Genomic DNA, 15,284 nt, shown 5'->3' with positions numbered 1-15,284 from the left:
TTTTCACCAAAATATTGACCCACATTACAACATTTTAGGTCCCACGTCTTAAGACATATAATCCCATTAATCTAGCCATGCTCCCGGGAACGGCGACTACGGCGGGGGAGGGAGGGGTAGTGAGATAATTTCACATGTATTCAATCCTCCTCCTTTATAATCTCCCCTCGTGCTGATCCCCGTAGTGGAACCCTCTCTTGTTTTCCCCAATGAAAAAACAAGCCGTTGTGCAAGGGAAAAGAACACGCGACGAAGCCCTCGATCCGCGAGAGGGGCAAGCTAAATGGTTTTGTCCACCCGACGTAGGTGCGGCCATGTCGTTGCTCTCGATCGCTGCGTCTGGGAGCGTCTCCCATCCGCCTTCCCACACAAATGAGGTTTGCATATTTGTTTCAATGGTTTAATGTATTTCGTCGTCCGTGGTGTGGATGGTATCGATGGTCTCCGTTGGTAGATGGGTAAACACAGATAGGATTATGCAACTCTTTTGCAATGATGGATGTATGTGGAAACTCTAGGATCGAGATCTAGTGGCACGTTGGATTTTTGTTCATTTTTGAATTGATTTCCTTTTAATTTATGCATGTATCTCGATCTAAACTTATGTTCTACGATTTATAACAGGGCACAAACGATATCTTAAATTTCACATGTTACTATCTAATTTTAGTAAGACTATGATACTTTTTACTACTTTCTATGTATGATGGCGAAATTTGATTTCTCTATATGAATGATGCTTTTATTTTTGAAAAGGCCGATTTCTTCCTTGAGAGAGAGAAAACGGTGTTACGGTCCCGTAAGATGCAAATATAAATTATGTAAACATATCTTGATATTGTGTTATTGTGTGCCTTTAAGTTTTTTTAGAAAAGTGTTATGTGCATTATATATTTTGTCTCTAGACTAGAGTCTAAAATTTAGATCGGTTTGTCTCATTTTTGTGTGTGTTTTTCATTTTTTACGAGAGGCCAAAACCGAGAGGCCAAAACAAATTTCGTAGCCACGATCGCTTCTCAAGAAATTTACCCATATGGAGCTTAGTTATTCAGGAGATTTGTGTCTCAATGCCCGTGCAATAATATCATCGGTAGCCCGAAGCGTTCCCCTCATACTCCTTCCTCCTCCTCACCCACAATCACTGGTGCATGGACATTTTAATCGTTTTATTTATTGATAATTGCTCGCTGACTGTGTGATGGATTATGTTGCATGGATGACACAAAAGGATTAAGATATTAATGCGGGTATCAATCCCTGTTTTTGCAATGGATTCGGTTGGCTCTCCCAGACCCGTAATGCAATTAGGAAAATTAAATACCACCTTGGTCACACAACCATAGTCCTCTCACCTTACATAGTTTGGAGGGGGTATCTATTAGATACTAGTCAACATAATATGCTAGATACACAAATATACATTGCAATAAAGTTAGCAGTATTTTCCTTGGGTATACTAACCAACCTCACCTAACACGTCCTTTGTTTCACACGCTACTAATGGATTGAATTTTTTCATGAGGCCTAACCCAACGACCTGGTCAAAATTGAGAGGCCAAAACAAAAATTGTAGCCACGGTAGCCACGGTAGCTTCTCAAGAAATTTACTCCTAGGGAGCTTAGTTGTTGAGGAGATTGTGTCTCGAACTCCATGCAATAAAATCATCGACAACCCGAAGCGTTTCCCTCCTACTCCTTCCTTCTCCTCACCCACAACCACCGGTGCATGGCCATTTTAATTGTTTTATTTATTGATAATTGCTCGCTCGATATGTGCTGGATTACGTTACATGGATGATATGAAAGGATCAAGGTATTAATACGGGTATCAATCCCTATTTTTACAATAGATTTGGTTGGCTTTCCCCGACCTCTAATACAATCAGGAGAATTAAACAATCTTGGTCGCACAACCATAGTCCTCTCACCTTACATAGTCTGGAGGGAGTATCTATTAGATACTAGTCAATAGAATATGCTAGATACACAAATATACATTGCAATAAAGTTAGTATATTGTACAAGGCTATACCAACCATCCTTTCCCGATACGTCATTTGTTTCACACGCTATCATTGGTTACAATTTATGAAAATGATTATTCTTAGAAGGAAACATTGGAGTCATATGGTGAGATAATGGGGTTACACCAAAGTATAATCTTGCCCTTGTAAATTCTAGCACGGTTCATGGTTAACCCTCCCTTATTTTATGATTTTCACCAAAATATTGACCCACATTACAACATTTTAGGTCCCACGTCTTAAGACATATAATCCCATTAATCTAGCCATGCTCCCGGGGACGGCGACTACGGTGGGGGAGGGAGGGGTAGTGAGATAATTTCACACGTATTCAATCCTCCTCCTTTATAATCTCCCCTCGTGCTGATCCCCGTAGAGGAACCCTCTCTTGTTTTTCCCAAAGAAAAAACAAGCCGTTTGCAAGGGAAAAGAACACGCGACGAAGCCCTAGATCCGCGAGAGGGGCAAGCTAAATGGTTTTGTCCACCCGACGTAGGTGCGGCCATGTCGTTGCTCTCGATCGCTGCATCTGGGAGCGTCTCCCATCCGCCTTCCCACACAAATGAGGTTTGCAAATTTGTTTCAATGGTTTAATGTATTTCGTTGTCCGAGGTGTGGATGGTATCGATGGTCTCCGTTGGTAGATGGGTAAACACGAATAGGAATATGCAACTCTTTTGCAATGATGGATGTATGTGGAAACTCTAGGATCGAGATCTAGTGGCACGTTGGATTTTTGTTCATTTTTGAATTGATTTCCTTTTAATTTACGCATGTATCTCGATCTGAACTTATGTTCTATGATTTATAACAGGGCGCAAACGATATCTTAAATTTCACATGTTACTATCTAATTTTAGTAAGACTATGATACTTTTTACCACTTTCTATGTATGATGGAGAAATTTGATTTCTCTATATGAATGATGCTTTTATTTTTGAAAAGGCCGATTTCATCATTGAGATAGAGAAAACGGTGTTACGGTCCCGTAAGATGCAAATATAAATTATGTAAACATATCTTGATATTGTGTTATTGTGTGCCTTTAAGTTTTTTTAGAAAAGTGTTATGTGCATTATATATTTTGTCTCTAGACTAGAGTCTAAAATTTAGACCGGTTTGTCTCGTTTTTGTGTGTGTTTTTCATTTTTTATGAGAGGCCAAAACCGAGAGGCCAAAACAAATTTCGTAGCCACTATCGCTTCTCAAGAAATTTACCCATATGGAGCTTAGTTATTCAGGAGATTTGTGTCTCAATGCCCGTGCAATAATATCATCGGTAGCCCGAAGCGTTCCCCTCATACTCCTTCCTCCTCCTCACCCACAACCACTGGTGCATGGACATTTTAATCGTTTTATTTATTGATAATTGCTCGCTGAATGTGTGATGGATTATGTTGCATGGATGACACAAAAGGATTAAGATATTAATGCGGGTATCAATCCCTGTTTTTGCAATGGATTCGGTTGGCTCTCCCCGACCCGTAATGCAATTTGGAGAATTAAATACCACCTTGGTCACGCAACCATAGTCCTCTCACCTTACATAGTTTGGAGGGGGTATCTATTAGATACTAGTCAACATAATATGCTAGATACACAAATATATATTGCAATAAAGTTAGTAGTATTTTCCTTGGGTATACTAACCAACCTTACCTAACACGTCCTTTGTTTCACACGCTACTAATGGATTGAATTTTTTCATGAGGCCTAACCCAACGACCTGGTCAAAATCGAGAGGCCAAAAGAAAATTGTAGCCACGGTAGCTTCTCAAGAAATTTACTCCTAGGGAGCTTAGTTGTTGAGGAGATTGTGTCTCAAACCCCATGCAATAAAATCATCGACAACCCGAAGCGTTTCCCTCCTACTCCTTCCTTCTCCTCACCCACAACCACCGGAGCATGGCCATTTTAATTATTTTATTTATTGATAATCGCTCGCTCGATATGTGCTGTATTACGTTACATGGATGATATGAAAGGATCAAGGTATTAATATTTACAATAGATTTGGTTTGCTTTCCCCGACCTCTAATACAATCAGGAGAATTAAACAATCTTGGTCGCACAACCATAGTCCTCTCACCTTACATAGTCTCGAGGGAGTATCTATTAGATACTAGTCAATAGAATATGCTAGATACACAAATATACATTGCAATAAAGTTAGTATATTGTAAATGGGTATACCAACCATCCTTTCCCGATACGTCATTTGTTTCACACGCTATCATTGGTTACAATTTATGAAAATGATTATTCTTAGAAGGAAACACTCGAGTCATATGGTGAGATAATGGGGTTACGCCAAAGTATAATCTTGCCCTTGTAAATTCTAGCACAGTTCATGGTTAACCCTCCCTTATTTTATGATTTTCACCAAAATATTGACCCACATTACAACATTTTAGGTCCCATGTCTTAAGACATATAATCCCATTAATCTAGCCATGCTCCCGGGGACGGCGACTACGACCGGGGAGGGAGGGGTAGTGAGATAATTTCACACGTATTCAATCCTCCTCCTTTATAATCTCCCCTCGTGCCGATCCCTGTAGCGGAACCCTCTCTTGTTTTTTTCCAATGAAAAAACAAGACGTTTTGCGAGGGAAAAGAACACGCGATGAAGCCCTAGATCCGCGAGAGGGGCAAGCTAAATGGTTTTGTCCACCCGATGTAGGTGCGGCCATGTCGTTGCTCTCGATCGCTGCATCTGGGAGCGTCTCCCATCCGCCTTCCCACGCAACTGAGGTTTGCATATTTGTTTCAATGGTTTAATGTCTTTTGTCGTCCGAGGTGGGGATGGTGTCGATGGTCTCCGTTGGTAGATGGGTAAGGACGAAAAGGAATATGCAATTCTTTTGCAACGATGGATGTATGTGGAAACTTTAGGATCGAGATCTAGTGACACGTTGGATTTCTGTTCGTTTTTTAGTTGATTTGCTTTTAATTTATGCATGTATCTTGATCTCTACGGTTTATAACGGGACGCAAACGATATCTTAAATTTCACGTGTTACTATCTAATTTTAGTAAGACTATGATACTTTTTACTACTTTCTATGTATGGTGACGAAATTTGATTTCTCTATATGAATGATGCTTTTATTTTTGAAAAGGCTGATTTCATCATTTAGAGAGAGAAAACAGCGTTACGGTCCCGTAAGATGCAAATATAAATTATGTAAACATATCTTGATATTGTGTTATTGTGTGACTTTAAGTTTTTTTGGGAAAGTGTTGTGTGCATTATATCTTTTGTCTCTAGACTAGAGTCTAAAATTTAGACAGGTTTGTCTCGTTTTTGTGTGTGTTTCTCACACAAAACAATATAGTTGAAAATGAGCGAATTGCGAAGGCCGTCGTCCGCCGCTGTCCCCGCCGCAGAACATCTCGGCGTCCGGTCCGATGGCAGCCGCCGCCGCATACAGGTTCCCGGCCCCAACCGGCGGCCGCTCGCGGCGGGGATCCGGCCCGGAGAGACCTGGTGGCGTAGGCGGCAACCCGACGCTCGACCCAACGCGGCCGCCAAATCCCCCATCCTCCTCTGTGCTCCAGAGGCTGGAGCCGCCGCCGCGCGGTAGCTCGCCGTCGCCGCGGACGCGTCACGTCCCCGTACCCCTCCGCCTCCAGCGCGCATCGCCGCCGCCGCCGAGGTGTTCGACATTCCGATTTCGTTTCTTAGGGTGTTGTTAATAACTGCATTCCCCCCTCTCGAATTCACTAGCTGCCGTTGGATTTTTTGCTTAGCAGCCATGCGTTCAGTTTATAGCGTTGCTAGATCGTATGCCCCAGGTCACTACTGTGCTTAGCAGTTAAGAGTTATCTGCAAAATGGAAATCCACACTGCTGTTGTGCATTGTGTCCCGACCCCCTGTAAATGTTTGGGGTCTAATGTTGCTTCTCTTTTTGGCTCTGATACTTTGTAGCCATAATCAGTCATATGACCATTATGTCAGTTTGTGTTACGCATGTGCTGACGAAGTTACTGTCGATGCAGGTCCCTCAGGATGATGAGGCCATGCCAGATGAAGAAGGAACCGAGGCCTCCCGACTCGCTTTGGCTTCATCTTATGTTAAGGCTTCATCTTATGTTAATGCGTTGAAGAAGGAGTTCACGACATACCGTTCCAATGACATTAAGGTGCTTTGTAACCACACACTCTGTACTCCCCTCCGCATTTATTAATCAGATATCCCCGTTGACATTTTGTCTGATCATTCTATTTTTTTTCCAGGATATGATAGAGAAGAACAAGATTAAGCTCAGCACCATTACACAGAGCAAGGGCAAGTCTTCAATAATCTGGCAAACGAGTGCATCGGATGGTACAGATTTAGCCGCCAATCTGCTGACACCTAGGCAAGACGATGCTCCGTACTCAATGCATGGTCTTGAACTGTGTCTTGTTGAGGAAGATTGTGGCAGTTATCAAGAAGAAAGTCCGCATGCTACATCGACTGTTACTTTGGGTGGAAATCTCGCTGCAAAGAATTCCAAGAAGCCAATTGAATTACCAGAAGTGTCAAAATTTCCACGTTATACAACATGGACGTTTGTGGACAGGTCTGTTTCATATCACATGCACTTCCCATCCTCCCAAAACTGATGCAGGTATCTATTAAATATTGAATCTCTGTGTGTTGCTACTGCCCGGTTGAGGTAGAGAGCAGGAGTAACAGCTTATGATTAGATTGAGGGCATGCTAAGTGTTTGCTGATAGGGATTTTAATATTACGTACTATACTTTGTACATAAGTGTTACACTTTTGTCTTTTTGCAAGAGTAATGTCTCGTATTGTTTCTGATATAAAAGATCTCTTGGGGTTTCTTGCAGGAACCAGAAGATGACGGAAGACCAATCTGCATTTGATCAAAAAAATATTTACTATAATGCAGATTGTGGTGAAGCTTTAATGTTCAGTGATAGTGAAGATGAAGTTGTTGAGGATGAAGAGAAGAAAAGGGAATTCAATAGCTCCGAAGATAATCTTATTCGGTAGACAAGCTTGGAGTTTCCATTGCTTTCTTTTGCATTACTTTACCTTACCTAGGTTTAACTTCTGCACTTATTTGTGACTGACATTTGCTATGATTTAAGAATCATAGTTTCTTGAATGATCGCTATCGCACTTACTTTTCTTTAAAGCAATAAGTTTGTCGTATTTTCCTTTAGAGATTGCACACACTTTACTTTAAATTTAAAGATTGTCACAACTTGATTTCGAAAAAAATAATATGCTAAGATTTATAAAGTATTAAAGTAGTGCAAATACAAAATATCACTTATGTAATTATCGTGGCATGCATAGTTTCGCTTCATTTTCATGTAGTAGAGAGCTTCAATAGCAATAAATTGCACATTTGTGGCTTTCTTACTTTTTTACCTAGGGTCTCTTCTGTTGCTGCTGCTGTCTAATTATTTTTCATTGTGGGCTCATAATCAAGCTAGCCTAGCTTGGACCCCAGAGAAGTAAGGTTATTTAGACTGGCTCCAAACTGGGTGCAGGATTTGCTTTTACCATATTGTTCAAGGAACAGAATTATCGAGCTTACGCTGTCTAGCTCTAACCTGAGTAGTCTGTTGATGAGTTTACACCTTCCTTAAACTTGATAGATCAACAATATATTTTGGCTTCTGCTATATGATGTCTATCTCTCACTGGGTATTTTGAAGTTTTGGTGTAATAATTAATGTTCATCCTCTACTTTCATGTTAGGACGACCATTGAAGACACTGCCATGTCTGATGCAGTGCTGGAAGCCCTGGCTCAATGTTGTGAGAAGACTGCTGGTGATATAAAGGTTAGTTTTCTCTTCATAGCCACTTAATCTCAATAGCATTTTGGCCATTTGGATTTTTCCTTTTCTAGTTCACATTTTCACCATTGACAATAACACACATAGCCCTATTTTACAGGCCAGATATGAGATCGTAAAAGGGGAGAACACTGAAGGTTCTTCCAAACAAGTGTCCAAACTTAATGCTAAACTGAAAGATGTTTACCACGATAAAGATTTGGATGCAGCATTGGATTCCTTCAATAATCTCTTTTGTCGGCGATGTCTAGTATGTTCATCTCAATCATCATGTGATATATGTAATGCCTCTTGTTTGCTGATGAATATTCTTCTCATCCTGACATTGGCAGGTTTTTGATTGCAAACTACATGGGTGTTCTCAAGATTTAATATTTCCTGTAAGTTTTGAAGTTCCAGAGTTATTTCCGAAATTACTGTTTTTTCTTATTTGCGCCTTCTTCATACAGGCAGAAAAGCAATCACCTTGGAACAGCATGGATGATGTACCATGTGGTATTCATTGTTATAAACTGGTTCGTATTTTATGGTGTATATGACATCTGAAAAGCTGCTTGTCTTCTCTGAAAATTTTGATTATGAAAGATAAGCACCAACTTGCATTGATATTGTTCGCAAACCATATATTGCCAGGCCACCAAACACAAAGATTCAGTTGCATCCTCACAAAATAATTCTCCAAGCGCAAGAAGTTCTCGGAAGAAGGATGCACATCAAATGCAGAATAACTCAGCTTTAGTGGAAGATCGTAATTATTTGATGGAGGAAACACATAATGAGCAGTCAGCAACAGATGGTCATGATAGTTCGACAAAGGAAGAATTAGTCGATAAGAATATATGCACGCAAGAAGACAATCTTGTATCCTGGAAGGTGATTGAGCAAGAGCTTCTAGTTAAAGGTGTGGAGATTTTTGGAAGGAACAGGTTGGACCTTTCTCCTCATGACTGAATTTATATCAGTGGTTTCATTACCTTGAACTTATTGTTAATGTGTTGCTTACTATTATACAACCAGTCAGGTCAAAGTTCCTATGTAGCTTTGAATAACCTGTCAACATAATTCTGAACTAAGTAAGGTTATGTGTGAAGGGTTATACTCCGCCATTTGGATGATTTTGATCATGGATCCTTAATGAGTAAAGTTTATCTATAACTCTTCATGCCTTCTACTTACCTTTTTCTCATCATCATCCTACAAGTGTGAAGCTGTCGTGGGGATTGGAAAAATGTTGGAGAATGTAATGCTTAAAAATTCTCTATTATTGGAAGTTGCATGGACTATGACCATCGGCTTAGAAACATAACCACAAAAATATTTCCACTAATGATTTATTTTAAATTTTTCACAGTACCACTACCACTTATATTTTTTAGGGCACTGATTTTTTTGCTAGGGCCCAAAACTACTCATTTTCCATGAAGATTTGCAAGCACATGTCACTTGCATTTGTCTTCTTTTCTTGAATTGTTGACAGTCGGAAGTTATTCTTGGGATTTTACTGCTCACAGTAGGAGCAAATAACTCCGGGGGCCGAATCGTCGCTCTCCATTATCATAAATGTAGTCATAGCCTCATAGGTTTACTCTGCTTTCCGGAATTAGTACTCATAATACTGAACCTGTGGATTTCTTTTCATGCAGTTGTTTAATTGCTCGGAACCTTCTTGGTGGAGAGAAAATGTGCAGTGATGTTTTTCAGTACATGAATTATATTGAGAACAGCAGCACATCTGAGGTTTTTAGCGGTGTTGTTTCTCTTGTTAAAGGATTCATAAAAGTAGGTTTCAGTCTACTCTATATTTTCACCCGGTTGGTATCTTATGTTAGTGCTGCCGATGTTGACACCACAGGGACATGATTTGGGCCGTGATTTGGGCCTGGGATCTCGATTTCCTGGAAAGCGAGGAAAGGTCCGTCGTGTGAAGCGTATCCCAAGATCTACAGTGTACCGTTTCATAAGGAAAAGGATTGCAGCAAGGAAGGATGAGCTTCGTCAGCATTACAATCCATGTGGTTGTCAATTGGCATGTGGGAAACAGTGTCCATGTCAGAAAAATGGTACATGCTGTGAGAAATTCTGTGGGTGAGTTAATTGTTTTCCTTTACAAATTTTTGCATCATTATGCTTAAGTTTCTATGCATTTGAAGTATATAGATATATTTGTCTTCTATGTATTGACTTATCGCTGATCTCTCCCATGGCCTAACCTACTTTTGCTGGTACCAGAAATATTGTTTGCCCTCTGCTGCAGTGTGGCTTGGTTTGATACTCATCCTTTGTTTAGGCTAGCTAATTGCCCGGGCGTTGCAACGGGGGCATACATATTCTAGCGATCCTCCCGTCCAACGCTCGATGAACTTACCATAATTAACGTGATCCCCCTGTCCAAAGAATGATACTCTCTATAATTAATGTGATCCTCCCATCCAACACTCGATGATACTTTCCATAATTAACGTGATCCTCCCGTTCAAAGAATGACACTCTCCATAATTAATGTGACCCTCCCATCCAAAGAATGACACTCTGCATAATTAACGTGAAACCAATAAACTTATGAAACCAAACCAGACCATGACGTACCATCACAACCTCAGACTCCACTTAATCCTATTCTAGGTGAACTGAGGCTGCTTGTCCTCCTGGATATCAATACCATTGCTCATGTATCATATATTTATAGATGTAGTTTGCTTTAATTTTCTGTTATATTGTTTAATATACTGACTGAATACTGTGTAGTTGAGTTACTGTCTCATGACTCGTTACCATCCTTGAACTTTTTATAGAGAATATCTAAGCTATTGAATTCAAAAATGATTTTACGAAGCTGCATAATAAATGGATCAACTCTCAGAAGAGAATGAAATCCAATACTCCCTCTTATCCATATTAATTGTCGCTGAAATGGATGTATACGTATTTCATTGCTAGATACATACGTTTGAGCGACAACTAATATGGATCAGAGGGAATACTACTCTTAGGTCCTTGATAATTTTTTGTTATTACTTCATTTGAGAAATTCCAATTGTGATTGTAATGAGCTATACAGACGGATGAATACACATACGGTAGCATGCAAACAATCTGGTATCCTCATTCTTATGTCATCATTTAGAGATTGTTATTTGTTGTGTGGAATTTTATGCACTTTGCATTCCAGGTGTCCGGAAGCGTGCAGGAATCGTTTTTTAGGTTGCAAGTGTGCCAAGGCTCAGTGTCGCAGCCGCCAGTGCCCATGCTTTGCTGCTGACAGGGAATGTGATCCTGATATGTGCATATACTGTGGGGTAGGGTACGTATCTGCAACTGGAGAACCTTTGAATGATTTTGTAGTTAATTTTTAGTGATCTGTTTAGACAGACTTGTGATTTTCGTTCTTTGCACTTCTATGATCAAACCTGTACCAAAGTAGTTCAAAATTACGCAAGTTTGTCATCAATCACAAAGAGTTTTGTGGGTGATGGATTTATTCTTATAAGTGCAGAAACAATCTTGCTTGATTTTATCGTAGTATCTCAAGATACTATTCTCAAAAAAAACAAATTTCAAGATACTCATTTCTGCAAGTAAAGCTTAAACAATGGGACTGAATTTAAGTTAATAAAATAAATTTGTAGCCATCAGCCATAGCCGACAATCATCATGCCTATTAATTTGATATGATGTTGCTCATTTGCTAGTTAATTGAATGCTCATGTGAACCAGTGCATTGTTTAAAGGGGGTGAAAACATATCTGTTTCCCATTTGTTTATGCACTTTCTGAAATCATGTCAATGATAGGAAATCTTTTGACTTTGTAGTTTACTTCAATTGTTAATTTGTTATGCATGTATATAGAGTTAAGCAGCAAATCTTGGACAGCAACTTCAGTTGAGTAACTCATTTTTGAAAGCAACCTGAGATGTATAAAGTCAGAGTTATCCAGTCATGCTTAAGAAGGTGTTCCATTAGTGCCTTGTGGAAGTGGTTTGCTCCATAAGTTTTTTAGAGCAACATTGAACTGTTCATTTTCTAACCTACAGGTGTGGTGAAGGTTCATTGGGAGTCCCCAACCAAAGAGGTGATAATTATGGATGCCAGAACATGAAACTGCTTCTTAGACAACAACAAAAGGTAAACAACAATGCACTTATGCTTATCAGATGTTGTGGATATCTTGTTTATAAATTCTTTGAGTCGATACTTGGTTTGATGATTTCTAATCCGTCCCTTACTAAACTAAAGATAAAGATAAGGACAGCAAATACTTTATGTGCATAACTGCAGCTCAGATGTCCAATCCATTACCCAGTTGTACTTATAGATAGTTTTACCAGGCCATGGTTTGAGTTGCTATATGCTATTTAAACATGATTTAAGTGTTAGATCTCTTTTGAGCTACTTGTCGTTACTGTTGAAGCCGGTATGCCATGTAGGCCCTTTAGGAACTGATTCTTGTGAGTGATGGTTTTTCTTGGTTATGGGTTTTTCGAGCCAGCTATGAGCCAATTAGAATATTAAAACAAACTGATACCGTAAACTTGATTCAAGCCAGACACATTTTCAGCAAAAACTCTTCTTACCATCAATTGAAGTTTGTAGCCTTTGAGGACAGCATTTTTTCTTCTGAAATAAAGGAAAAAAGAAAATTGGATAATGCCACCTTTGTTTTTTAAGAAGCGCGTTAACAAATATTGGAGGCAAACTGCATTTTTGTGTTCACGATTGACTTAATATTGTGACACAACACATCAGATACCCGGTAAAACACATACCTCCCTATAAAATATTCATTTTTCTTAGGGAAATAAAATACTCACTTTCTTTTAGATTGTCCTGCTTCACTTTCGAACAAAATAAATATTTTTTAGGCCTGTTGATGGTACTGAATTAGTGTGACTTTTGTTTCAGGTCGTACTAGGGAGATCTGATGTTTCTGGATGGGGAGCATTCGTGAAGGTAAAATTGCTCTTTTCATCCTCTTCATCACTCTTTTCCTGTAACCCAGAATAATGTTGGCAAGCATGAATATCTTTTCCACAAGCTTCAGAATACTGTTGGCAAGGATGAATGTCTTGGGGAGTACACTGGGGAGCTTATCTCCCATAGGGAAGCAGCCAAGCGTGGACAGAGATATGACCGTGAGAATTCATCATTCCTTTTCAACTTGAATAACGAGGTACGTGTGCAGAAATATACTACTAGTTACAGTATGCAAACATTCACGGTTACACACAGGCTGATCACTAGATTTAGCTATAGTGCTTTTGCCTGAGCTGAGTTATTCTCCTTCTCAGCTCGGTTTATTCAAAAACCTGTATTTTATATCTGATCCAGATGCTAGCTGTTGCTTATGCATACTCTTTGGACGCAGTTTGTTCTTGATGCCTTCAGGATGGGCAACAAGCTGAAGTTTGCCAACCATTCCCCTGATCCGAATTGCTATGCCAAGGTTATGTTGGTAGCAGGCGATCATAGGGTAGGCATATTTGCCAATGAGCGGATTAATGCAGGCGAGGAGATTTTTTATGATTACCATTACGCGCCTGAGGAAGCACCAGCGTGGGCTCTGAAGGCTGATGATGCCACCGGACCGGAAGACCCTGGTCAATCTTCCAGTGGAAGCGCAAAGAAGGCGAATGCTCCTGGAGCGAAAGACCCCGGGCAATCTTCCAGGGGACGAGCAAAGAGGCCTGGGCAGTCTTCCAGAGGGCGACCGAGGAAGCATGCCAAGTGAAGAAACACCATTGGTTGATTCTTCTGTCGAGGGGCTGAAATTCTGAAGCTATGGCGGCACCTTTATTTTGAACTTTGACATTCGTTGGCACCTTTATCAGCACTCCTTGTGGATGGAGCATGAACAATTTAATAAGTGTCAGGTTTTATTCAGCCCTAGGGCTTGTAATAATGCGCCCAATGCCTTTGCGGCGATCAGGGCCAGTGGTGCTGCGGGCATCCTGCCTATTTGGCTGGAAACTGCACCGGACGCTGTATGGCTATCTGTTTCGGTGGCTGGCGATCATGCTGCGCCATTGGTTTAATTGAATAGCTATATGTTTAATGTATGGTTTGCTCCGTGCCCAGCACAGCGAGGTTTTTGCCTTTGCTGGTGTGTTTGCCCTTCCCAAACAGCACAGGCTGATCCAGGAGCGATGATGGTCGTTGCGAGCGATTCGTTGTTCGAGCAACACGGCCTGTCGTCATGGCTTGCTGGTTTGGCAAGCAAGATGCAATAGCCCTCCATCAAATGTACTCGTATCGTGAGGTCAGCCTGAAGAGAGTTGGTGTGGTCTGATGGAAAAGTTCAGGTGGGCTTTCGCCCCTTGCAGGCCGTTGCAAAAAGAACATTATCGTCGAGTTGAAAGATCTGACGCTTAGTGCTCTAGATTTTCTCGCAACAGATAAACCGGAGTAACAGATTATGATAGCTCGAAGAGTTTGTAGTTTGGATGCTAAAAAGTATTCCTAGATTTTTTTTCCTGTTGTCTGGTTAAGCTTATATGCTTTGATTCTTAAATCATATTCTCTTTGTCCCAAAATAAGTGTAGTTGATCTAGTGCAAATTTTGTACTAATTTAGTACTAAATCCACGACACTTATTTTTGGGACGGAGGGAGTATTTTGCGGGTAAGTTTGTATGCGGTAATTTTAAAAACCATGTGCTCATTTTGGGACAGCTTTTATATATGAACAGATTCTTCGCGTGATAAATTTTCACAATGCTGCATGTAGTAATCAATTTGTCCAAGCATCGATAACATTCCCCTGAAAGAATTTCTTCAGCTATGTAGCACACACGGTTCCATTTCCATACAAATGGAGAGGAGAGGAAAAGCATATGTGCATATTATATCTTCCTAATTTCTATATGTATGCACGTACACTATATATATGTTGATGCACCCCATATATATGTCCACGCCCACACATATTTAAACACGAAAAATAAAAGAAGGATCGGACGTCCTGATCATACAGACATTTCTGCATGATTCGTTAGGCTGATATAGATATAGTAGCAAACCAGGAATTAATTACTAACCCAACAATCAGTGGATATAGCTTAGCCCAGATCGCCAGTAAACCAGGCGGACGAATGATCAGAGCCTCAGCTCCAAGTCCAGCTCCTCGCTGCTCCCGGGACCTTTCTTCTGGGAGCCGCCGCCGTCGGCCGGAGGTGCGGCTTCTTGGCGGCGGCGCTCGCTGCGGTGGACGTTCATGTGGCCACCGAGCGCCTGGGCGTTGGTGAAGCCTCTGTTGCAGAAGCTGCACTCGTGGTACTCCTTGGCCCGCCTCGCCGCGGCGTCCTCCGGCGAGCCCACCTTGCCGGAGCCGCCTCCCTCCATTGGACCGACGGACCTAGCTAGGCGAAAGCTGACTGTGTGTGTGTCTGTGTGTGTGAGTAGCTAGCAGGTGTCGTGGAGCTTGTTGTGGTTCGGTGGATTC

The 15,284-nt window shown here is 40.8% G+C and overlaps 1 protein-coding gene across 2 annotated transcripts; it reads left to right on the top strand.

Moving 5' to 3' along the window:
• Positions 1-5,343: 5,343 nt before the first annotated feature.
• On the top strand, positions 5,344-13,903 carry LOC123410743 (histone-lysine N-methyltransferase CLF-like). 2 transcript variants are annotated; one of them, XM_045103685.1, is made up of 16 exons: positions 5,344-5,684; positions 6,029-6,172; positions 6,267-6,595; positions 6,867-7,028; positions 7,750-7,834; positions 7,950-8,099; positions 8,182-8,229; positions 8,299-8,364; positions 8,483-8,775; positions 9,493-9,586; positions 9,702-9,934; positions 11,019-11,150; positions 11,882-11,972; positions 12,750-12,797; positions 12,889-13,017; positions 13,213-13,903. In XM_045103685.1, the coding sequence occupies exons 2-16, from the start codon at positions 6,050-6,052 to the stop codon at positions 13,573-13,575; spliced, it is 2,346 nt and encodes a 781-aa protein (XP_044959620.1). In that variant the 5' UTR covers positions 5,344-5,684; positions 6,029-6,049; the 3' UTR covers positions 13,576-13,903. The 2 variants fall into 2 exon arrangements, with proteins under 2 accessions (XP_044959620.1, XP_044959619.1); XM_045103684.1 differs by having other exon boundaries at positions 12,883-13,017.
• Positions 13,904-15,284: the final 1,381 nt, after the last annotated feature.

Source organism: Hordeum vulgare, chromosome 7H (genome assembly GCF_904849725.1).
Source record: "Hordeum vulgare subsp. vulgare chromosome 7H, MorexV3_pseudomolecules_assembly, whole genome shotgun sequence".
Classification (NCBI taxonomy): domain Eukaryota; kingdom Viridiplantae; phylum Streptophyta; class Magnoliopsida; order Poales; family Poaceae; genus Hordeum; species Hordeum vulgare.
This window is presented reverse-complemented; position numbering and strand designations above follow the sequence as displayed.